This window comes from Centropristis striata, chromosome 13, assembly GCF_030273125.1.
Source record: "Centropristis striata isolate RG_2023a ecotype Rhode Island chromosome 13, C.striata_1.0, whole genome shotgun sequence".
NCBI classification, from domain to species: Eukaryota; Metazoa; Chordata; class Actinopteri; order Perciformes; family Serranidae; genus Centropristis; species Centropristis striata.
The window spans coordinates 19,383,640-19,409,777 of record NC_081529.1 but is presented as its reverse complement, the minus strand read 5'-3'; the positions used below and the strand labels follow the sequence as shown (position 1 = coordinate 19,409,777).

At 36.9% G+C, this 26,138-nt stretch overlaps 1 protein-coding gene across 4 annotated transcripts; it reads left to right on the top strand.

The window, feature by feature from the left end:
- Positions 1-388: 388 nt before the first annotated feature.
- LOC131982766 (myosin heavy chain, skeletal muscle, adult-like) lies at positions 389-25,488 on the top strand. 4 transcript variants are annotated; one of them, XM_059347362.1, is made up of 38 exons: positions 389-592; positions 1,520-1,663; positions 1,762-1,918; positions 2,797-2,824; positions 2,910-3,024; positions 3,103-3,195; positions 3,655-3,718; positions 3,809-3,907; positions 3,992-4,095; positions 4,712-4,850; positions 7,367-7,485; positions 7,902-8,051; positions 9,012-9,182; positions 9,267-9,573; positions 9,672-9,739; positions 10,390-10,477; positions 11,222-11,339; positions 11,664-11,787; positions 12,923-13,059; positions 13,726-13,981; positions 15,890-16,132; positions 16,226-16,402; positions 17,698-17,843; positions 18,882-18,972; positions 19,510-19,899; positions 20,162-20,288; positions 20,380-20,498; positions 21,099-21,295; positions 21,378-21,561; positions 21,654-21,819; positions 22,350-22,474; positions 22,548-22,856; positions 23,107-23,310; positions 24,221-24,346; positions 24,429-24,599; positions 24,676-24,780; positions 24,871-24,966; positions 25,047-25,488. In XM_059347362.1, exons 1-38 carry the CDS (start codon positions 392-394, stop codon positions 25,188-25,190), a joined length of 5,802 nt encoding a protein of 1,933 aa, XP_059203345.1. In that variant the 5' UTR covers positions 389-391; the 3' UTR covers positions 25,191-25,488. The 4 variants fall into 4 exon arrangements, with proteins under 4 accessions (XP_059203345.1, XP_059203346.1, XP_059203344.1 ...); XM_059347363.1 differs by having other exon boundaries at positions 9,267-9,579; XM_059347361.1 differs by having other exon boundaries at positions 392-592; positions 9,267-9,601; positions 9,688-9,739.
- Positions 25,489-26,138: the final 650 nt, after the last annotated feature.

Sequence of the window (26,138 nt, the reverse complement as noted above, 5' to 3'; positions counted from 1 at the left end):
TTGCTTTTTAATGGACAGATTGGAGGGTTACAATTGAAACCATTTAAAAGTGACACAATACGGCTATACATAGACAGTTCGAAATACAAAATGGACATACTTGACTTTTTCAAGTTGGCGTTGAAGCCAGATCTCCAAATATAGTTAAAGAAGGCGCCATGAAACGGACCTGACCGCCGCTTATAAAAGCTGCTAAAGAGTTGTTGGTGTGAGGGATGTCTCTGCTGTTCTTCTGAATTTATTAGCAGCAGAATCTTCTGATTTGTCATTTTTATCTGCAGTTATTCGGTAAGTCTGACTCCGAATCCAATTATTTAAATTCCCACCAAATTCTGTTTGGTTTAATCATGTGTAAGTGCATTTTTTTGCCCTTCTCATACAGGTAGATAAAATGAGCGATGCAGAGATGGAAGTTTTTGGGGTGGCGGCCCCGTATCTGCGCAAATCAGAGCGGGAGAGGATCGCGGCGCAAAACATGCCTTTTGACGCCAAAACAGCCATTTTTGCCCCCGACCCCAAGCATGAGTATGTGCGGGGCAAAATCAGAAACCAAGATGGCTCCAACATCACTGTGGAGACGGAGGAAGGAAAGGTGGGTGAAGTTAGAGGCTTTAACTTTGAATATGGGGTGAATATGGTAATGTTTTCAACTTATAGATATCACCATGAAACCTCCCCAGTTTGTTGTTTACATTAAGACAATGTTTTTGTTTTTTTTTGCATTACAAGTTCTCTTAAATATGATGTTTAGATATGCAAATGAGGTGCAAACTCATTAAATATGCACTCATTTGCATTTATTTCCAGGGCATAATTTCCAGGGCATAAATCTGAACATCGGATGAAGCAGATTTCAAAGTTATTATTTTATTTTGTATTTTGTATATTAGATTCAAAGTTTCAGAAGGAAATCTCCTTTTATCATTTCATAAATCTGAAATTACTGTCAAAAGCTATTAAAAAAATCTATTTTTGTCATGTTTTTAGGATCAAAATGTTGTTTAAATCAGGGTATAAATAATAATGTAGACAAACCCCTCTGTAAAAACCTTGAATGTAGTCAGGAATAAAACCGGTCAGTTTGCAGCCTGTAATTGAAGCTGAAGTTTAGATTTATGAGAAAAAACTAATTTTGAGAAAACGGACTTTAAAGGTTTTTATACATTCTTAATTGAAATGACTGTTTGAGGACAAAATATTTAATCTAATAGATGGAACAACAATATAGACCATGAAAAACACATTATATTGTGCAGGAGAGTGGTTCAGGCTACGCTCACGGTACTACACGCGTTGTACGACACAACAAAATATAATAAAACATACACCAAGATGTTTGTTTTTGATGTTTTCTTTCCACTTTTTCTGAAAAAAGACACATTATGAGAAAAGATAGTCCAAAACCTTTTGATAATTGTCCAGAGCATGAAAAAAAACATGTTTTTGTCTTGCCTTAATTCTGACGCCTCATATATTCTGTTCTTACCCATCTGGACCTTTTTATATTCCTTCTTTTCAGCTCATCATGGCACACATCGATGACCTCCGCCCCATGAACCCTCCAAAGTTTGATAAGATCGAGGACATGGCGCTGCTGACACATCTGCATGAACCCGCCGTGCTCTTCAACCTCAAAGACCGATACGTCGCCTGGATGATCTACGTAACTACAGATTTTAAAAACAGACAAACAGATTTTTAAGTTGGATTTAATTTATAGTTTCTTTACGTGTCAGTTTTTCTCTTCTCGTTTGTCCGCAGACGTACTCCGGCCTCTTCTGTGTGACTGTGAATCCTTATAAGTGGCTTCCGGTGTACAACCCGGAGGTGGTGGCAGCGTACCGCGGGAAGAAACGTCAGGAGGCTCCTCCGCACATCTTCTCCATCTCTGACCACGCGTACCAGTACATGCTCACAGGTCCAGTCTCACCAGTAACACCACACTCACTCCAGTTCAATGAGTGATTGAAGCATATCTGACAGCTTCAATTACTCATATAATTACTGTGTTCTGTCTTTGACTCTAACTTCATTATGTGTTTTTATGTCATTTGTTGTAATTGCACCCTCGACAGATTAAATTAAGGTTCATTTTAAATTATATATTGTAGATATATTATATATATTGATATTATTCTAGTATTTAAAGCATTGCGAAGTTCATGCAAATGATAGAATATCCTCCAGAAAAAACATAAAGGACCTAAAAAAACATATTTTCAACATCAACAACACATCAGCAATGCACCTTGAAAAAAAATTTATTGAGCAATAGACAAACATTTACATGATTTTTCCTGATTAAAAGATACCCGCTTTAAAATAATAATAATAATAATAATAATACATATGAATTACTTAAAGTTTGATTAAAGGTTTAAAAGTTTTTACTAAAATCAGACTTTAATTAAATTTAACCTGTTTTTTTAAATCATTTTTAAAAGTCATCAGGGTGCTTAATGAAATTTTAATGCAAAGATTATCATGTAATAGTAGATCTTGATAAACAAAAGTAAAAACAAAGCAAAACAACATTTGCACGATTTTTTCTGACTAAAATGAGCCCATATTTAAATAAAAAAGTGATTAAATTTACCAAATTTGACTAAAACCAACAAAGTTTGATTACAGAAATATACCACAATTATCAGGGTTCTAAGGACGACATTTACATCATTTTCCTGACTATAATGAGCCAATATTTAAATACAAATTAGTAAATAAAGATTAAGCAGATTGAAGCCTGAGATGCAGCTGAACTGTTCCAGTGTTAATCAGTTTGTTTCCCTTCAACAGATCGAGAGAATCAGTCCATCCTGATCACGTGAGTTCAACTTTTTGTTACTAAACTAAAAGTCCTCAGTGTTCTTTAATGTCCCATAAGTCATGTCAGGCTGCTCTTCCCTCAGCGGAGAATCCGGTGCCGGGAAAACCGTCAACACAAAGAGAGTCATCCAGTATTTTGCAACAATTGCATCAATTGGAGACTCGAGCAAGAAAGAGCAGCTGCCCAGCAAAATGCAGGTTCAGTCTGTTTCTTACATTTAAATATGAAAACATCTGCAGCAGCAGCTGGTTTTTACTCATGATTTAAACTCTCAGGGGACTCTGGAGGATCAAATCATCCAGGCCAACCCGCTGCTGGAAGCTTTCGGGAACGCCAAGACCGTCAGGAACGACAACTCCTCCAGATTTGTATGTTCAGATGTATTATAATATAACATCATTATTATTATTATTATTATTATTATTGAAGAGACTAATGCAGATGATAACAATAATAATAATATATTATAAAACCTATACACATTTAAAATATATATTATATAATTATTATTCGTATGATTATTATACTAATTATTATTATTATTATCATTACTAATATTATGATATTAATATTATTGTTACTTATTATTGTTATTTATTGTTGATATTATTATTATTATTATTATCAATAATAATAATAAGCCCTGTTATTTCTTAATTATGAGAGAAACTTTCCACGTACTTTGCATTCAGTAAGTGACAACTTTTCAAAGTAATCTGACTCAACAGAATTTGTATACATTGCTTTCTACCTCTGGTTTTCAATTGTAATATTTTGTAAAATATTTGTCAAACTTAATTAATAATTAAATAATAAAACTTTTACAGGGAAAATTCATCCGCATCCACTTTGGAACAAAGGGGAAATTGGCCTCAGCTGATATTGAAACATGTACGTTTTTTTCCATCAGTGTCATTAATATTCCACAACAAAATATTCCTCTATTATCTGTGAGTACTGACATATATTTATTCAATCTAGACCTTTTGGAAAAATCCAGAGTGACGTTCCAGCTGCCGGCAGAGAGAAGTTATCACATCTTCTATCAGATCTTGTCAAACAAGAAGCCTGATTTAATCGGTAAATATAATATGATAATATAATAATGAATCTGATGCTGCACTTCCCAGCATGAACAAATCAATATTTTCTGTTTTGTTTCAGAAATGATGCTGATAACCACAAACCCATACGACTACCCGTTCATCAGTCAGGGTGAGATCACCGTGCTGAGCATCAACGACACCGAGGAGCTGATGGCCACCGACGTGAGTTAACATCAGTCAAATAAAGTCATGCAGATAAAAGGCTGAAATCACAAAATCAATAACAACATTTCCTGCAAATCACATTTGAAATAATCAAGTTATTGTTCCAGAGCCGTGCAATGCATCAGACAAAACTTTATAAAGCAGCAAACAGCAGGAAAACAACATCGATTTTGTTTCTTTCAGAATAGTGGAAAAAACATGTATTATATAATATATATTATTGTTAATAATTACAATGATAAAATCTTTTTTTTACTTGACTAGCCCTTTGTATTTTATATACTTAATTATGAATATTATATTTTTGAATTCAGCTTAATTTGTACATACTTTAAAACAAAAATAATGTGAAATAAAGAATAAATAGATTTAATTAATTATTTATTTAGTTATTTGATTTGATTTTAATTGTTGTTTTTGTGTGTGTGTAAATAACATAGGAAATAAAGTAATAAACATCTGTGATGTGATCTTTTTCCCCCAGAGAAAAAAACTTAATTCTTTAAAAATAATTTAAATTTTAATACTCAGAAAATATGAAATACCAACACAGTAAATATATCTGTTTGAGGAGTGTATAAATGTTTTAACAACTGAAAGCGTGTCTCCTCAGAGGGCGATTGACATCCTCGGCTTCAACGCGGAGGAGAAGGTCGGCATCTACAAGCTGACCGGCGCCGTGATGCATTATGGGAACATGAAGTTCAAGCAGAAGCAGCGAGAGGAGCAGGCGGAGCCCGACGGCACCGAGGGTGAGACGAGACCGCGCCTCAAGCTACACCACACTGAGACAACAACCAGGCTTTATAACACAGATGAGTCAGGCGTGGAAATCCAGAGTGAATTGTGTTACTGACCAGGCGTCCAATCAGAAACAGTACAGTGCCGCAACGCGTCAAACGTAAATAATGATATTTTGAAAAATGAATTCAAAAATCTTCAAAATTGAGGATGCACACCTTCAAAAAAACATGATTATTATATAAAGAGTCACTTATCAGAATACATTTTAACTATAATTATCAGGTCTTTAGGTTTTTATTGCTTAGACTCTGCTTTCTCTAAAGTAACCTCATCTGGCTTTAACAGCAGCATGGAGTTTTTTAAGGTATGTGCCAGGAATTGCATTCCAAGTTTTCTTAAGTTCATTAATGAAAGACTGCTTATTCGTGGGGAGCACTTTTATGACTGATCAATCCAATTTGTCCCACACAAACTCAATAGGAGAGAGGTCTGGAGACTAGGGGGGCAAACCATCTTTTGAAGAACACCTTCCTGTTCTTTTTAGTATAGAAAACCCTGACAGAGCTTGGAAGAATTCTTTGGGTCATTATCTTTAAAACTCATTTTTCAACCCACAAGTCTATGTCCAGATGGAACTGCATTATGCTGGAGGATGGAGTGGTACTGTTCCTTTTTCATGACACTCTTTACTTAAAACAAATCTCCTGCTCTATCACCTGCGAAATATCCCCAAACCATGTCACTACCACCTCCATGCTTTATTGTCAGTGTTATGCCGGTCCAGAGAACTTGTTTCCAGTCATCTTAGGTCCAATATTTATATGCTTTTGCCCACTCATATCTCTTTTTTTGTTCTTTGGATGAAGTAGTGTTTTTTTTTTTTTTAGATATAATCCCTTCAGACCAGTCTTTTCACAGTTGTCAGAGATATGGGTTTTAACCTTGTCATGGTGATTTCTTCCCTTATTTTTGGTGCTGTTTCTTCATCAATCTCTCTTACTGGTGACAATGATATGTTTATCCTCTGCTTTTTAGTAAACCTCTTTCTGCCACACCTGACACGGGGGGAAACCCAGGAATAGGACTCGGATGCAGAGTAGTTGAGAAAAACAAAGTCTTTATTTGTGTCCAAGAAATACGGAGCTTCAGGTAACAAAAGGCGCCTCAAAAAAACGAGGGAGTTACTAAGAGAAAACCAAAACTAAACTGAGGAGATCTCTAAGCGAAAAAGGGGCAAAAGGCCAACAAAAAATCACTCTTTACGAGGGCTAAGGAAAAACAACAAAATAACTTGACTATGACTGTGGCAATACTGTGGTTCAGAGCTAGTGGTTCGGACAAAAGACATGACACACTGGCACAGGACAAAGGGGAGACACAGACTATAAGCACATGAGGGTAATGGGGAACAGGTGGACACAATCAGGGAATCAGGGAAGACAATCAGACTGGAGACACATGAGGAAGGGCAAGTGACCTGAAACGAGAGGAGAGTTACTTTTCAAAATAAAAACAGGAATTGACAAGACAGAGACAGGACAAAAACGCAACTTGACAAAACACTCACCGCGGTGTGACAACACCATTTTCCATCATCTTAACTGCCAGTTTCTTCTAGTCTCTTCAGGGTGTAGTGAACTCCTTTGTTGTACACCATTAGGTGTTTTGCAATTTCTCTTTCAATGTATCCTTCTTTCCTTAATGTACAAATCTGTACTCTGCTGTTTCTTTACTCGGCTGCTTCTTACTAGGCATTTCTGTGGTCATCTGTCAGAGATATGAACACAGTTGAGATTTATTGGGATTTTAGTATCCAAACACTCAAAAGCCAAAGAGCTAAAGTGAATAATGCAAATTGTGATTTGTTTTTTACTTTTGCACTGAAGTTGTGACTCTTGCAAATCTTCTCAATCCTAAAACTAAGCCCTTCTTTTCTTTTCTTAACATTTATTCAGCAATGGTCTGGTAACATCAATGTATACCTAAAGGTAAATTGAGGAAAATGGTTCAATTCAATGAAAGTAAAGTCTGATCATGCAGTAAACACTTCCAAAAATCCAAAGAATACATACTGGTTTTTAAGAAAACCATTGTGAACAGAAAATTTAAGTTGCTTCCCAATATTTGGCCTGTAGTGTAGGTTTTATATTTTAAGGTCTGGCTTTTGTTTTACTGTTTTATGTAGTTTATTAAATAGTTTTTTTGTTAAAATTTTCTGTTTTATCACCCTGCTGTCATGGAGATTGTTGTAGAGACATATTGATGTGTATGGTGTTTAGGATTAGTTTAGATTTTCCAATCAGTCTGACCAGACAAAGGATCAATATTGTCATTATTCAATTTCTGAGGCATGGAGAAAGGGTGCAGACGTTACCTTTTTCCTTCATTTTGAGCTTTTTTTGACACCCTTGAAGCTACATGATGTGCATATAATAACTCTCCTTCAGCATCACAGCTTACAAGTTCCACTTTTTAATCCTATAGTATGTGTTCCTCATGTCTGTGTGTGATTTGTGTCCCTCAGTGGCAGATAAAGTGGCCTACCTGATGGGTCTGAACTCTGCCGACCTGCTGAAGGCGCTCTGCTACCCCCGAGTGAAGGTCGGGAACGAGTACGTCACCAAAGGTCAAACGCCTCAGCAGGTACGGCAACATTTCTACATCTGAACATGTGTGAGAAACAGGTTTTGTCTCCATATCATGACTATTTCAGTAGTTAAGCTACTATGTAGTTGTACAACATCTCGATAGGTTGTAATGTACAAAGATCAGACATAATATCTGAAGTGTTAGTAATTTTGTGTGAGGTCATAAAGGAACATTAACCAATGTAAACAGCTGAAATTTAATGTAGTTTGAACACTTTTTGGTGGACTAGACATTCACTGAGTTAAACACAACAATTTGCCAAAGTAAAGAAACCCTAAACCACCAGAAATATTACATTTGCAATTTGTAAAATGCAGGACTTTTACTCATAGTGGAGTATTTCCACAGTGTTGTGTCAGTACTTTTACTTCAGTAAAGGGTCTGAATATTTGTTCCACCTGTGGTTGCAGGTGAACAACGCGATGGGCGCGCTCTCTAAGGCGGTTTATGAGAAGCTGTTTCTGTGGATGGTCACCAGGATCAACCAGCAGCTCGACACCAAACTGCCGAGACAGCATTTTATCGGCGTGCTGGATATCGCAGGATTCGAGATTTTTGAGGTAAAAACAGGATGTAGCTTCTCCTTCTGCATATGCACAATCGATTGTTTAATGACTGGAATTGACCGATTTACAGCTTTACTGGCTGTGACCTTTACAGCTCAGCACTGTGTCACTGTGTGTGTTTCAAGTTGTTCTCATTGTATATTACTTGTGAGTGTTCAAGTGCTTAGAGTATGATGATGGGGGTATTTGATTGCCATTTATGTTCTGCATTATGTCTCATAAGTTATTGCAGTCATTTTTGAAAGATTTGTTGCTAAATCAAACAATTTTTTGCCACGAGAAAATGTATAAAAAGGGTTAAAAATCACCCCAAAATACCACATTTAGACACTAAGACCTTAATTTGAAATATTATAATGCAAACACTTTTATATTTGTGTAAATAGATACTAATTTAAAAATAGTTTTGTATAAATACATAGAATAGAGAGGCAAAAAATATTAGTTTAAGATAGATACAGAGAAAAAGGTTAAGGTTCTGTAATGTGGTGCATTTTTTAGAAGTAATAGAAAACATTTTATGCATAATAATTGGTGTGTTGTTGTATAAATCTGTTGCATCTGTTTTATACTAGGCTGGTAAAACATGTTAGATAAAGTTGAATATATTGCAATTTGCAAGTTGTATTTTATTTGTAGAATAACCTGGAGTACCTTTTTTTTGTTTTGAGATTTGTTTGAATGAAAAAATTTACTTTAACCTGTTGATTTGGAGGAAATATAACTCAGGTTATTAGTCAGTGTTTTATAATGAAAAAACAACTACATTGTCCATTCAATTTAAGTGATGTTTAACATGAAAATGTTTCTAAATGCTACCAATTGTAGTTTTTGAAAGAAAGAAAACTGGATTCAGCAGGTTAGACAGAAATTGCAATCGGTGCATCTTTAACATCTGCAGAAAATAAAACAAATCTTTCTCTACATTATATTAAAAGAAGTTGTTTATTGCAGATGAACAGTCTGGAGCAGCTCTGCATCAACTTCACCAACGAGAAGCTGCAACAGTTTTTCAACCACCACATGTTCGTGTTGGAGCAAGAGGAGTACAAGAAGGAAGGCATCGCCTGGGAGTTCATCGACTTCGGCATGGACCTGGCCGCCTGCATCGAGCTCATAGAAAAGGTGCTTCATCTCTTTCATAAACACATATACTTACACCAACAGTAGATGCCTGCACTCTAACACTGCTCCCTTCCCGTCCTGCAGCCGATGGGCATCTTCTCCATCCTGGAGGAGGAGTGCATGTTCCCGAAGGCCACCGACGGCTCCTTTAAGAACAAACTCTACGACCAGCACCTGGGCAAGAACAGCATCTTCCAGAAGCCCAAGCTGTCCAAAGGGAAGGCCGAGGCTCACTTCTCGCTCATGCACTACGCCGGCACGGTGGACTACAACATCAGCGGCTGGCTGGAGAAGAACAAAGACCCTCTGAACGACACGGTGGTGCAGCTTTACCAGAAAGCCTCCCTGAAGCTGCTCTCTCAGCTGTTTGCCACATACTCAACTGCTGACGGTCAGGGCACTTTAAATCACATATTACAGTGATTTTAATGTTGATTTTGTAGTTTAAAACATCAGTTATATTGTTTTTTTCTTATGTTTCTACAACAGCTGATGCAAGTAAGAGAAGCACCAAGAAGAAAGGATCTTCTTTTCAGACGGTTTCTGCACTTTTCAGGGTAAAAATCAATAATTAGATCACGGCTGAAGGATTTATGATAATGGATTTATTTCTGGTTAAGATAGTGCAAGTTACCTCTCCCACCAGAAAATCCTTTTGGATATTTTTACATTTTTATTCTAATTATCTGTTTGTATTTCATGCAAAACTGCAGGTTTTTAGGTTTTTCTCTCCATTGTGTTAATTACTTCTGACAAGAAAAATTGTATTAAAGAATTTATTTCTTCACTCTTTTTGGCCTAATTGGAGAAAGGCTCAAAACTAAGCACACAGAAGTCTAAACATATTTATAACTGGCATTTTAAATCCAACCATAAGTAACTTTAAATGATGTAACCTGGACTTCAGGCTCCAAAGTTACAGAAGACACACCTCTGTGTCTCTTATCGTACCTGCAGCTCTGAAGCATGCAGAAATAAGTTTTCACTATTTACTGCAGAAGAGGAGTCACAAAGGAACATTTTCACATGTAAAGCTGCTGCAGAATACACATTGACCTGCAGGAATAGTAGCAGAAATTATTGAATCGTTTGCTTCTTGTTGTAGAATTTTATTTTGTTTACCTCGGATCATTTTTGTCTGGCTAGTTAATGTCCATGCATCTGTTCTAGCAACCTAGAGATATCATAATGTGTTCTTCTCCTGCAGGAAAACCTGAATAAGCTGATGGCCAACCTCCGCTCCACTCATCCACACTTTGTCAGATGCATCATCCCAAATGAAACCAAGACTCCAGGTGAGAGGAAAATAATTTTCATTCTCAAATTAAAGGGAGAAGATGAGAAGAACGTGATAATTATTGAGCTCTAAAGGTGCTGGTCGGTGGATTTTGTTGCATTAGTTACAGACTCAGGCTAGCAGTTTCCCTTTGTTTCCAGTCTTTATGCTAAGCTAAGCTACAAACTGCTGACTCAGGCTGCATATTCAACATAAAAACATCAGAGTGGTGTCGATTTTTACTCTGTAAAAGAAAGTAAATTCTTGTCAAACTTTTCATTAGTTTAGTTTAGTTTTATTTCACATATAAACAGTATAAAACACATAGATGATAACACATACAAGTACATGTGTGGGTGCAGCAGAAACCGGTAAAGGCTTATATGAAAACCATTCCCAAAAAACATCCGAATAAGAAAAATCCAACACAAAATCCAAAACAATGAAATACATATATTTAAATATATTAAATATTCCTTAAAGACTTACAAAATTATGTTAAAACCAGACTCGGTCGCCCATAAAGTTGGAATAAGTTTGTGTTTTTGTTAATTGTGGTTTCATTTTCACTGCGATGTTTGAAGAGATTGATTCCTAAAGTTTTGAGAAGATATACACTTAATCTGTCAATAATAAATCACATTGTCACAATCATTTCATGGAAAGAGGTAAAAAAAATGTTTTATTCCATCTTTATCGGCAACCATGTAGTTAACTGAACATGTGTTGAACTTTTCACTTTAATCTAGAATTTCTTACTCAGGCTCCATGGATCACCACCTGGTGCTGCACCAGCTGCGCTGTAACGGCGTGCTGGAAGGAATCCGCATCTGCAGGAAAGGATTCCCCAGCAGGATCCTCTACGGAGACTTCAAGCAGAGGTAACACACACACACACACCCCATATTTTTATTCATACTTGTCCCTAATAAGCCATCATAGTAAAGTTCTCCTGATACAAGTCACTGAAGAATAACTCCGTTTGTAAAACTGTTTCTTGCTGATTTTTTTTCTAAATTTTTCATTTTTACATTGGAAGTCAAGGTCAATAAAGTTAATATTATTATATTATTATCATACTAATTGGTCAGATGTCATGATGTCACCATCTGTGACGTAGCCTGATCTTTGCTGATTAGATGAAAGAAATCCATGTGGTTCTGTGACTCAGCTGTGTGTGTGAACCTGGACTCTGTGTGATCCAGGTACAGGATCCTGAACGCCAGTGCGATCCCTGAGGGTCAGTTCATCGACAGTAAGAAGGCGTCAGAGAAACTTCTGTCCTCCATCGACGTGGATCACGCTCAGTACAGATTCGGATACACGAAGGTGCTTTATCACAGAAATATGACACTGATTGTTTCTGTTTACGTGTAACACGTAAGATGTTGCTCATCAAACAGCAGTTAGCTAAAGTTTTCTTCAAAGATATTTCTGCTTTACTTTAATATTTTCACTTTATGACACTTTATAGTTCACTGCAAGGGAAATAATTCACTTTTTTACTCCACAAAATCTGTCTGACAACCATCTTTACAAATTCCTATTTTTTAAAATATAAAACATTTGAAGAGTTTATAAAATCGGATGTTTTCTTATATATTAAACTACAAACACTAAATACAAGTACAGTCAAAATGAGTCAACTAGATAGGAAATGTAATAAACCAACATTTTGACAATAGTTTAGTCATTTTTTTTATGCAGAAACATTTTATGGTTCCAGCTTCAGAAATAGGAAGCTTTATTGCTTTTTCTTTTAATAATTTCAATTTATTTTCAATAATAATATTTCAGGGATTTTTCTTTTTTTCTTATTTCGATGGTACTATTCTATTTACCTTAGTATTTCCATTTTATGTTGTTTTATACTTCTAATCCACAACACGTTTAAGAAAATATTGTACTTTCTACTACATTTATTTGACAATTTATGGCACTTAGATTCAGATTAATTAATAAAAAACAATAAATCATCTCATTAATTATTCTGTATGATTGCAGTTAAAGCTACCTAGCAGTATATAAAGCAGTGAAAAACAGTTTTCCTATTACCAGCTGCAACATTAAGGTGATTAATCCATTAATTCAATCTATATTATTTTTAAAATGGGACATTTCGCATTATGAAAATTTACTTTTGGGCATTTTAAGTATATTTTTATGCAAATATTTCTAATTAAATAATAGTTTACTTAATTGTAACAGAGTAAAATATCTCAGTTCTTGTTCCTCCACTGCAGATTGAATTGTTCCATAATATGACACATCAATTGTTTCATTTATCAGCAGCTTAGCCCCCTTAAATAACTGATGTTTAGTGGACTTTTCATCCAACAGATGGCTGTCTTTTGCCACAGACTAAAGGATTTCCTTCTAAAATAACCAGCCAAAAGTCAATGAAAATGTCCCAAATTATGTTGAATTAACTTTAATATAAATGTTGTATCCTCACATTAAACAGGTGTTTTTTAAAGCGGGCCTGCTGGGTCTGCTGGAGGAGATGAGGGACGAGCGTCTGGCTGTGCTGCTGACTCGAATCCAGGCCGTTTCCAGAGGATACGTCACCAGACAGAGACTGAAGGAGATGCTGAAGAAAAGGTCACTGACGGATACATTCATTTTATATATACAGTGCTTAACACATTTATTAGACCAGCGGTTTGAGCCCTAGTCTCCCGAGTTAACAGCATTAGTGATAAAAATTATTTTTTATGTTTCTCTAATGATTAATACAGCAGTATAGAGCAGTAGAAGCTCTTTAACCCAAATTATATTTTTAATGCTAAAATATTATTATTATTTTTATCCATGAATTATAAAATTTTCTGTTTTACAAAAAAAACTGTAGAAAAATAGTAAAGCACATTATTATTTCTTGATTAAGATGTCAATTTACAGATATTTAAAGAAAAAATAGTTTTAGTGGTTGAATGTTCTGCTTCAGGCTCAAATCTGGCTATAAAAGGTGAATTCAGTTTGTTATTTGCCAAAAAACAACAACAACAACAAAATTTTCATTATAAACAAGCTTTTGAAAGATTTCTAAAAAATATTTATGTTTTCTGGTTTTATGACAGGTGGTCTAATGAATTTGTTAAGCACTGTACATGTGATTTTAGTTTGATAAATAAGTGCAACATTTATGGAAGTTCTAGCATTGGTAAAACGGAAATTTAGTCTTTATTTGTGTCCAAATTATATCCAAATACCTGTAAAACTGAAGACAAACTAAAAATCTTAAAACTGTTTTTTTTCTCTGCGCAGAGAGTCGATTTTCGTCATCCAGTACAACATCCGCTCCTTCATGAACGTGAAGAACTGGCCGTGGATGCGTCTCTTCTTCAAGATAAAGCCTCTGTTGCGCAGCGCAGAGGCCGAGAAGGAGATGCAGAACATGAAGGAGGAGTTTGCACGGCTCAAAGAGGAGCTGGCGAAGTCGGAGGGTCGGAGGAAGGAGCTGGAGGAGAAGATGGTGATGCTGGTCCAGGAGAAGAACGACCTTTACCTTCAGATCCAGGCGGTGCGTAAACAACAGGATGTATCGATCTCACTATGTCAGATAAAGAGATCAGGACAGACACAGGAATGTTTTTTTTTCCTTTTCTCAAATTCAGCTTCAACATAATCAATAGTGAGGTGAGATAAAAGGAAGTTATTGATCCCTGCAGAGGAACTGGACACAGCAGGATCAAAAATCAACAAAGTAAAAGCAGAATATAAACAGAGACAGAACAGACAGGGAGACATGACAACAAATGCAAATCATGATGATAACTCTAGAACATATTAAAAAGAAATATCATCAATATTGTTTTATTTAGACACATATGAATTCAACTTTTTTAATAATTTATATATTTGCATGTTTATTAAATGAAAAATACTGCCTGCCCACATATACAGCATTTGTACATCTATTGGTCTAATATAATTTATAAAATGACATCCCCATTCTGTTACTAAATTGTTAGATTATTATTTGTTATTCATTATTTGTTGTTTTTTGTTGTTGTCACTGTACAATGATCTTAAATGATACGAAAGGCGCCTATAAAGAATTATTATTATTATTATTATTATTATTATTATTATTATTATTATTATTATTATTATAAACAGTATTCCAAAACACATTTGAAAAAGATGCAAAAAAACATTTAAATGTTTTTAAGGGCATGCACACAGTAGACAAGATGTGCAGATATTTAATATATATCATATTTAACAACTGTATGTATCTAATGAAATAATAATAAATAAAGTAATGAATCATGATGCTCAGGGAATAAAGAAGAAGTGCTCAATTGCTTTCATTGATGCCGAGAACAGTTGCTTTCTGCAAAATAATTACGTCAAAGTCACTTACTCAGCTTCTCAGTGCTGGAAACTTGCAACAAGACAATGTCATGGCAGAAGAAAAACAAAAGGTCCAAAGTCTGGCTTTATTTAAATAAAAATGTCAACAGTGCTGCTTGGAATCTCTGCAAAATGATGATTTCAAGTAATGGTGGAAAAAACAACAACATGCACAAACGTTCTTCTATTTAATATGGGCTTAAATTTAAGTAATACCATGTATCTGACACTGCTTTCAAACTTTGCAACATGTTACATGTTACACAGGATAAATATCTTGTTATCATAAAATTAGCATCACACAGGCAGGCTGAGCAGATTTTTGGCTTAGAAAACCTGAGTGAAAACAAATGCAGCAAATATTCTCTAATTTTTCTACACTGTGTTCAGGCTCAGAGATAATAAAAAATAAACAGTTCTGATTTAGCTGAAAACCTGTTTTTTCTACTTTTTTTCCACACAAAAAAAAAATCCCAATTACCTTCTGTAAAAAAAAAACTTTGAATCTAATATATAATTTGCATCATCCAATGTTTAGATTTATGTCCTGGAAATAGAGTCATGGAAACATTTTAAGATCATCATTTTTATGCCTGGTACAACTAAAGGTACATTTGTTTGGACAAATATAATGACAACAACAAAAATAGCTCGTAAGAGTTTAATTTAAGAGTTGATATCTAGACATTTTCCATGGTTTTCTTGATGATAACCAAAATCATTATCAAGAAAACCATGGAAAATGGCTAGATATCAACTCTTCACTCAAAGAAAAATAATGACTGTATACGCAAATTAGTGCATATTTAATGAGTTTACACCTCATTTGCACATCTAAACTTAAATATGTCAAAATATTGTCATAATGGAAATAACAACTGGGGAAGTTTCATGGTGATATCTATAATATAAGAAAATAGCCTATTCATCTGCAGTGTCTCCTCTTAATCGGGAACTAAGCAGAATCGTTAAAGGCATTGAGGTCATTTAAATTTCATCCTAATGATGCTGAAGAAGAAGAAGTGTAACTATCATCTCTAACTCCATTATTTATGCTGCTGCTGCCCTCCAGGAGAGGGAGAACCTGTGCGATGCCGAGGAGAGGTGTGAAGGTCTGATAAAGAGCAAGATTCACCTTGAGGCCAAAGTCAAAGAGTTCTCCGAGAGGATGGAGGAGGAGGAGGAGATCAACGCTGAGATCACAGCCAAGAAGAGGAAGCTGGAGGACGAGTGCTCGGAGCTGAAGAGAGACATCGATGACCTCGAACTCACCATCGCCAAAGTGGAGAAGGAGAAATATGCAACAGAGAATAAAGTAATTTAATGGATTAAAACAGTTTTTAGTTTAAGCTGTGGGGGAGAATAATCAGTAAAGTACTTCAAAGTGAAAAACTTTCTCTCCGTGCAGGTTAAGAACTTGGTCGAGGAGCTCACAACTCTGGAGGAGAAACTGCTGAAGTCTTCAAAGGAGATCAGAAGTCTGCAGGAGGTTCACCAGCAGACGTTAGACGACCTGCAGGCTGAGGAGGACAAGGTGAACTCTCTGATGAAGACCAAGATCAAGCTGGAGCAACAGGTGGACGACGTGAGTATCAAACAGCAATTAATTCTCTTTTACATTTTTCTCTGGGCATTTTTTAGTTTTTTATTTTCCTGCCATTTTGGCTGTGCTGAATGAATATAGCTCAAATTTTCAAAATTGTCATTTAAGTTCCTTAATTAGCCTAAAATAGCTAAGCTACGCAAAAACTGACTAATTTGCTCCTAGCGGCAAAAAATGCCCCATTGAAAACCATTGAAAATGCCATTTTTGATCCAAAATGTATCTTGACATAAATTAATGCATTCCTTTATGTCCTCCGAAAATATAATTAAAATTTGATAAGTATATTTCAGGCTGAAGGAGTTGTAAAAGACTGACTCGTTTAAAATGGAAAAAAATATTAATATATACGATTTTTACAGCAGTTTTCAGGAAGTGGTCGTTTTGTCAAAAAATAATGATGCAACAAAATCACTGTTGCTGCCAATCATTGACCCATCCAAGGGCCTCATCATTTTAATTAGTAAATACTCCTTAGATTTTTTTTATGGAAATGTATTTAGTTTTTTTGTATTTTTCAGTAAAAAAAAGTGTGATGTGTAAACAGACTGGCAGTTAAAGGGTTAAACATTCAAAAAATATCATTAAAATTGTATATGTATATTTCAGGCTGAAGTAGTTGACTCGTTTAAAGTGGAAAAAATATTAATATATAAGATTTTTATAGCAGTTTTTGGGAAGTGGTCATTTTGTGTCATTAGAGACAAATTAGTACGTTTTTTTAAGGATCACATGAGGGATTGGAATGGAGAAGCTTGTTTTAGAGATATATGCATGTATGATTTGCAAAAGTTCAGTCCTGAAAATTAATTGGCAACTAGTTTGATAATTGATGAAATGTTTAAAATATATTTTCAAATAGAAGAAACAAACTTTCCACTGAGGATTTTGAAACTGACTTCATTTCTTTGGATTCTGGATGTTGGTTGCACAAAACAAGCAATTAAAAGACTTCACATTGGGCTCAGGGAATCCTAAGTTAAATCCAGATATTTTTTGCGGTCAAACTAGTGTTGAATACTTTTGATAACATAAACATTTTAAACTTAGATAATACATATATTTGTATTTTAGGTTTGTCAGGAATGGCTTTTATTTCTATATTCTATGCAAATTAATAAATGGTGAATAGATTTTGTTTCTAAATTGTGCAGTTTTTTCATGTCTGTTAATGAGCACGTAGTCTTCTTCTTCCTCTTCTTTGCTTTTGGTGGCAACATGCTGTAGTTTTGCATTAGTTCCCTGGTTTAGTTTCCCTGGCTGAACGTGTCTTGCAGCTGGAGGGCTCTCTGGAGCAGGAGAAGAAGGTGAACGCTGACTTGGAGAGATCCAGAAGGAAACTGGAGGGGGACCTGAAGCTGTCTCAGGAGACCATCATGGACCTGGAGAATGAAAGACAGCAAATAGAAGAGAGGCTGAAGAAGTAAGTAGTTTAATTAAGTTATTCTCTTGTTTTCTGTCTGAGAGTTAGATGAGAAGTTTGACTCCACAAATATTAAACCAGTTAGCTTAGCTTTGTATAAAGACTGGGAATGGGGGCAAGCTAGCCTGACTCTTTCCAGTGGTGAAAAAAATTGCCTACTAGCTCCTTTATAGCTCATTGACTCTATCTGGTTTGTTTAAGCCTTCAAAAAAACATGGGGTTACATTCTCACCAGAAAATAGTCCGGCACATAACCCTGCTAAATGGTTTTGAAAGGAATAAAGAAACTATATGTAACGTTTAAATCAGTAAATTTTACCTCTGGATTTCACCGAGTGCAATGTTTTTTTCCCCATATTTTGCACGGTGTCACACCACACCAGGAGCCTGATTTTAACTGATGTGCAGATTTAGTTGCTTTACATATTTTACTTGCATATTTGTGCTTCTACCTTCATAAGTAAATAAGTAGTTTAAATAGTTTCCTATTTGTCTGTTTTGTATTTATCGTTATTTCCTACTTTGTTGTGCTTCAGCCTACAGACAAAGTTAGTAAAGTTATTACTAACTTAAACTAAGTTATAAACAACTTGCATTTAAAAACTCATAATTTTTTACATAAAGTGCTTTTAGAGTGTCACAGCTTTGTCAAAATAGACATATATAGTGCATATTTTTGCAGAAAGACACCTCTGAAATCACAGGCGCTGTCTGGATTTTTGCAGCCTGAACGAGGTGCAGCCCACCAGGGGCAACAACGAGGTTAGAGCTGTTGGTAGCAGGCTTTGTTACCTCTGGGCAGATCCAGGCTCGCTGTTTCCCCCTGTTTCCAGTGATTATGCTAAGCTAAGCTAAGCAGCTGCTGGCTGTAACTTCTGAGAGTTTTTCTTCTCTCAGCAAGAAAGCTAAAAGTGTATTTCCCAAAATGCTGGACTATTCTTGCAGAAACTTCTTGCAGAAGAAGATCTGCATGTTTAGCAATTTTCCTGCAAAAAACCCCAGAGTAATTTTTTTCTGTGCTGAATGAAACTCTTCCAGAAAGGATTTTGAAATAATCAACCTGCAGTGCAAAATTGATGACGAGCAAGTTCTCAACACTCAGCTGCAAAAGAAGATCAAAGAGCTTCAGGTATGATTTTATAACAGCAATATAATATAATAGCAGGAAGTTCAATACAACGTCTTTTAGGGTTGTCAAAAGTATCGATACTCAAAAAAGTATCAATACTAAAATGTTGTATCCGGATACCATACTCATTTTCAAAAGTATCGATGAAAAATGTTATTTTCTCTCTTGAAGTCCCAGAATGAAGCGAAAAGAGAAAAGTCGACTTATCAAGCTTGCCTAATATTGTGCACAGCATACAACCTCAAAATATTGTTCTAATTGTTGTTTATTGTATTTCTTATTATTTTTTGCACTACCTCAGACCTGAAGCTTGTTATCATAGTTGCAGTTTCTTTTTGCACAACTGTTTTTTATCATAAATATTTAACCTGTAAAAATATTTCTGCTAAATTTTGGGGTCTTTGTTTTTATCCTGGTGGTATCTAAAATGGTATCCAGTATCGAATATTTTCCTGAGTATCGGTATCGAGTTGAAAATTTTAGTATCGTGACAACCGTAACGTCTTTATCATCCAAGTTAATAAAACTGCCCTGCAGGCTCGCAGCGAGGAGCTGGAGGAGGAGATCGAGGCCGAGCGCTCTGCTCGGGCCAAAGTGGAGAAACAGAGGTGTGAACTGTCCCGAGAGCTGGAGGAGATCAGCGAGCGGCTGGAGGAGGCCGGAGGAGCCACCGCCGCTCAGGCTGAGATGAACAAGAAGCGCGAGGCCGAGTACCAGCGGCTGCGGCGAGACCTAGAGGAGTCGACGTTGCAGCACGAGTCCATCGCCACCACGCTGCGCAAGAAGCAGGCAGACAGCGTCGCCGAGCTCAGCGAGCAGATAGAAAACCTGCAGAGAGTCAAACAGAAGCTGGAGAAGGAGAAGAGCGAACTGAAGATGGAGATCGACGACATGGCGAGCAACATGCAGAGCGTTCTGAAGAGCAAGGTGTCATACCTTATTGATTTGTGTGGTTACTGTAATTGTTTTTTGATTCTTTGCTATTTATCTCCTTTCTGTATTTGCATTTTTTGTATTTGTTGCAATTATTTCTTATTGAGGTGAGATTTTTTCTCTCACCTGCACAGCTTGCTTCATTTTTTTCTGTTGTGTCTCTGGTCCTTTTCAGTTTAATTGTGCAAAAATATGCAAAATGTTTTATTCTCTTATCTTGTGTTTTTCTTGTGATAACTGATGTTCAATATTTCAGGCTAATCTGGAGAAACTGTGCAGAAGCTTTGAAGACCAAATGAACGAATATAAAACCAAAGCAGATGAAGCTCAGAGGTCTCTGAGTGATTACACGACGCTCTGTGCTCGCCAACAAACAGAAAATGGTTTGTATTTAAATCATTCAAAAGATACAAAAGAGCAATTTCGATGGATAGATAAGTGAGTTTGTGTCCTTTTTTTTAAAATCCCAAACAGGTGAGCTGACGCGTCTGCTGGAGGAGAAAGAAATCACTCTGTCTCAGCTGACCAGAGCAAAATCTGCAGGGAGTCAACAGATCGAAGAGCTGAAAAGACTTTTGGACGAAGACATTAAGGTCTGAAGGACACAGCTACGTCTGATTCAGTCTGGAACAGTCACAACAAATGATTTAAACCTGCAGTAGAGAACTTTGAAGAGAAGCAGCTTGAAATCTGTGATGTTAAAGAGAAACTTAAAGAAGACTGAAAAGAAAAATGTCGATTAAGCGATGAGTCAGTTGACACTAAATGAATATCCAAATTATGTTTACATAATCAAGTAATTATTTGAGTAAAAAATTATATGTTTTAGCTTGTCCAAAATGACAATTTAATGGTTTTCTTGGCCACATCACCTTCATATAAGGGACATTTTAACAGCCTTTTTTAATACAATTTGGTTAAACTAAAGGGATAATCAAGAAAATGATCTGGAAATAAATAAATAATGCTGCAATGCTTCACTTCTTGGCTCCAAAAAACAATCATGAGAAAATCAGTAGCAGGATTTGCCAGCGTGCTCACATGCTTCCAAACCAAACGGGATCCATTTATAAAAACGTTGCTGTAACATAATTAACTCCACTGGGAACCTTTATCTACATGTTTGCATTTTGTTAAAGCAGCATTATTTCAGGCGACAAACTGTTTTACTGTTTTTGTTGTTGCTTTTCCAGGCGAAGAGCGCCCTGGCTCACAGTCTGCAGTCGTCTCGCCACGACTGCGAGCTGCTCAGAGAGCAGTACGAGGAGGAGCAGGAGGCCAAGGCAGAGCTGCAGCGCTGCCTGTCCAAAGCCAACAGCGAGGTTGCTCAGTGGAGGACGAAATACGAAACCGACGCCATCCAACGCACCGAGGAGCTCGAGGAGGCCAAGTAAGAGCTCGTGCAGCATATGTTTCCACGTCAACGTTGATGGGTTTCTTTCACTTTAACACAATGTGTGTTCGGTTCAAAGGAAGCGTCTGGCCCAGCGGCTTCAGGAGTCTGAGGAGATGACAGAGGCCGCAAATGTCAAGTGTGCATCTCTGGAGAAAACCAAACACCGGCTGCAGGCGGAGGTGGAGGATCTCATGGTCGAGCTGGAGAGGTCAAACGCTGCAAACGCCACTTTGGATAAGAAGCAGAGGAACTTTGACAAGGCATGTCCCTCCCTTCCTCTTCAGAAACATGTCTTTATTTGCATCTTGTTGAGTGTGCATTGATTACAACAAGCTGTTTCCTCTTTTATTAGGTTCTGGCTGAGTGTAAACAGAAATATGAGGAGAGTCAGTCAGATCTGGAGGTTTCCCAGAGAGAGTCCAGAGTGCTCAGTACTGAACTCTTCAAGCTGAAAAACTCGTACGAAGAAGCTCTGGATCATCTGGAGACCATGAAAAGAGACAATAAAAACCTTCAGCGTAAGAGTTTTGCTGCAAACACTTTATCGATTTGGTGTCTTTTTGGTTGTTGTTTTTTTACCCATAAAATAATGTTTTTATTGATATTTTCAGAGGAGATTACAGAAATCACAGACCAACTTAGACAAGTTAGTTTGCACAAATTCAGTCCAGTGGTTACAATGGCAAACAGAAAATTAATTGGCAACTAATATGAGGGGAAAAAAAGACTTCTGTCTAAAATGACTTAATTTCTTTGGATTTTAGGATGTTGGTTGCACAAAACAAGCAATAAAAAGACTTCACATTGGGCTCAGGGAGTCCTAAAAGGAACTTTTTAACATTTTCTGATGCTGAATATAATTTAAAAAATAATTATTCCAAATGCACAAAACAAACAAACAACGAAAGCAACAAAAATGAACTTTATTCATTAAAACCAGATACTTTTTTGCAGGCAAACTGGTGTTGAGTTGTTTTGATAAGATGGCTATTTGTTTTTTGTTGTTGTTTTTTGACCCATGAAAAACATTTTTCATTTTTATTTTCAGAGGAGATCACAGAAATCACAGACCAACTTGGACAATCTGCCAAAACCATCCATGAACTGGAGAAAGCTGCAAAACAAGCTGAACAGGAGAAGAGAGAAACCCAGGCAGCTCTAGAGGAAGTTGAGGTTTGTGTTTTGTCTTAACAGACATTATATGTATTTTTATTAAAATATCCACAATAAAGCATTCTCTGTGTAGTCGTCACTGGAGCACGAAGAGGCCAAAATCCTGCACCTCCAACTGGAGCTGAATCAGATCAAGGCAGAAGTGGACAGGAAGGTGGCGGAGAAAGACGAAGAACTGGATCAGCTCAAGAGGAATCACCAGAGGACCGTGGACACGCTGCAGAACTCGCTGGACGCCGAGACGCGCAGCAGGAACGACGCCGTCCGGACGAAGAAGAAGATGGAGGGAGATCTGAACGAGATGGAGCTGCAGCTCGGGCACGCCAACCGCCAGGCGGCCGAGGCCACCAAACAGATGAGGAACCTGCAGGCTCAGCTCAAGGTTTATATGTTAAAAAACAAACAAAATTACAGATGTTTTCGCTGTAGTTTGGAGCGTAGAAAGGTCTTAAAATTAGGTTTTAAAGAATAGGACATTATTTATATGTTTATTTTTTAAGGTGTGTGTAGGTTGAAGAGATATAAAAATCTATATTTAAATGGTTTCAACCTGTTATTTATTTTTAAAGAAATATTTGACCGTCATTTTTGCATTATTCATGAAATGTGTTACCCTTTGCTTTGTGTCCCAGGACGTTCAGGTCCATCTGGACGAGGCGTTGCACTGCCAGGAGGACTTTAAGGAACAGCTCGCCATCACAGAGCGCCGCAACAACCTGATGATGGCCGAGAACGAGGAGATCCGGGCGGCGCTGGAGCAGTCGGAGAGAAGCCGCAAGCTGGCAGAGCAGGAGCTGGTCGACGTCAGCGAGAGGATCCAGCTGCTGCACTCTCAGGTCAGGAGACATTGTAAAGACAGAATACACAAGGTCAAGACTGGACAGGACACAGTGGTGAAGGGTTTGGTATCGGTGGTACCAGGTAATGCAGGATAGGACAAGATATATGCTAAACCTGCCAAAAAAAGGAAGCTGTTTGCCTCTCAAAACACCCACAAAAGGGCAAAATGCATCCAGAACTGTGCTGCCAAGCAAATAGTGTCCTGGTGTTCTCTGTGCTATTTGTACACATACATTTGTATGTTTAGATTAAGCAATATGCATGCATTTGGCACAAAATGGCCCCCTTTCCATGCAAGATAACCTCATTACAACAACAGTGCAATTCACAAATCAGGGAGAATATAACCAGACACATTTACAGTGAATTTATTAGCATTTTCAGAGAGTTGGTGGTAACTGAAGCACACCAGCAACACTGACAGACTGTAATATGAAATCCCAAGTAGGGTTTATGTCTGTCAGGTTTTAAATGACTTTAAATGTAATATTTCTCTTACACTCTTCCATCATTCTGCCTACTGTTTGCCACACAGATAACTGCCATAACTTGCAACAAAGGGCAAATTTCATGCAGCTGCAAAACTTTATTTGCATATTTTTTATGAATCTGACCTTAAGACAGGGATTGTTTGCATAATTCATGGGGCCATCAGCGGCTGCAATTCATTCTTTGTGAATTCAAGTATTGGCCTTTCAATTAATATTTTAAAAAACTAGGACCAGGTTGTGACTGTAGTGTTAGTCATCTTTTTCATTTTATTTTAAAAGTGAGGTTCATTCTTCTGAGAATAATCCTACCACAGGGTTCTACTAAAGTGACCTTGTTATCTCAATATTTGTCTGTGGATCCACACTACTCAAATTTTAATTAATCTGTCATATCTCAATGTTATTTATTTGTCAGAACTCCGGCATCTTAAATGCTAAAAAGAAGATGGAGTCAGATTTAGCTCAGCTGCAGTCAGAGATGGAGGACACGGCTCAGGAGGCGAGGAACGCCGATGAAAAGGCCAAAAAAGCCATCATGGATGTAAGTGTTTCACACCTGTTTTTATCCACTTTACTGCAGAGAGTTGTTTCAATGAGGTCAGTGAGTTTATGTTTGCATCTAGGCTGCCATGATGGCCGAGGAGCTGAAGAAAGAGCAGGACACCTGTGCTCACCTGGAGAGGATGAAGAAGAACCTGGAGGTGTCAGTGAAAGATCTGCAGCAGCGTCTAGACGAAGCCGAGCAGATAGCACTGAAGGGAGGAAAGAAAGAGCTCCAGAAACTGGAAAACAAGGTATGAATTTAAAAAAAAAACATTCTGTAAAGAGAGAAGTACAGTAAAAGGTGATTTTAAGTATTTATCTTTTTAGTTGCGTGAGCTGGAAAATGAGCTGGATTCAGAGCAGAAACGCAGCGCAGAGGCGATGAAAGGTGTGCGGAAATATGAGAGGAAAATTAAAGAGCTCACTTATCAGGTAAAAAAGTTTTGTCCTGTTATATAACTGAGTTTCACTAGATTCAACTGCTTGAATGTGCAGAAATGAGAGTAACACTTGATGTTTCAGGGTGAGGAGGAGAAGAAGAGCGTGGCGAGACTTCAGGATTTAGTCAACAAACTGCAGCTGAAAGTCAAAGTGTATAAGCGGCAGTGTGAGGAGGCGGTGAGTAAAAATACATGAAACAATGTGTGAAATGTTTTGCTTTGTGAACCTTTCTTATATTGTTTTCTGTGACACTTCAGGAGGAACAAACCAGCATCCATCTGGCTAAAGCTCGCAAGGTGCAGCATGAACTGGAGGAAGCCGAGGAACGAGCCGATATCGCAGAGTCGCAGCTGAATAAATTACGAGCAAAGAGCCGTGATGTTGTCGGTAAAGGGGAATAAAAAAAATAATAATACACCGGTACAATCCACTGTGGAAACCATGTATCTTCAAAATGTCATTATCTGAGGAGAATATAAAAACTTTGTGACAATGCATTTTCCAGCTAATCCAGTGGTTTTGAAATGGTTTTAGTTTTTTTAAGAAGTAGAATTTTTGTTAGTTGTAAAGACATTTCACTCACATTATAAAATGTAAACCTCATGAAGGCTGTAGAGGCATAGTCAGTAGGGTTCATCGTCTGGGGAACATGAATGTCTGAACCAAACATCGAACTATTATATCCAATAGTTGTTGAGATATTTTAGTGAAATAAAAAAAAAATGTAAACCTCATTGTGGCGCCAGACGCAAAGCCAGAGGATCGCCAAAGTTAGTAGGATTCATCCTCTGGGGAACATGAATGTGGGAACAAAATTTCAAGACAATCCACCCAATAGATGTCAAGAAAGTTCACTCAAATTTTAAAAATGTAAACCCCACTGTGGCTTTAGATGCAAAGTCAGAGGATCGCCAAAATCAGTAGGATTTAACTTCTGAGGAATATGAATTTAGAAACATAATTTAACTACAATTTATCCAATACTTGTCAAGACATTCCACTTAAATTTAAAAATGTAAACCTCATGGTGGCTGTAGAGGCAAAGTCAGTAGGGTTCATCCTCTGGGGAACATGGATGTCTGAACCAAACATCCAACTATTCCATCCAATAGTTTTCAAGATATTTCAGTCAAATTAAAAATAATTTAAACCTCACTGTGGCAGTTGACGCAAAGTCAGAGGATCACCAAAGTCAGTAGGATTCATCCTCTGGGGAACATGAATGTGTGAACAAAATTTCAAGACAATCCATCCTATAGTTGTCAAGACATTTCACTCTAACTTTAAAAATTTAAACCTCACTGTGACATTAGATGCAAAGTCAGAGAATGGCCAAAAACAGTTGGATT

Coding starts and splice junctions, on each gene's coding strand:
- LOC131982766 (XM_059347361.1), top strand. CDS start 392: ATGAGCGATGCAGAGATGGAAGTTTTTGGGGTGGCGGCCCCGTATCTG. Junction 3,908..3,991: donor CAAGAAGCCTGATTTAATCG/GTAAATATAATA, acceptor GTTTTGTTTCAG/AAATGATGCTGATAACCACA. Junction 20,289..20,379: donor TCGCCAACAAACAGAAAATG/GTTTGTATTTAA, acceptor AATCCCAAACAG/GTGAGCTGACGCGTCTGCTG.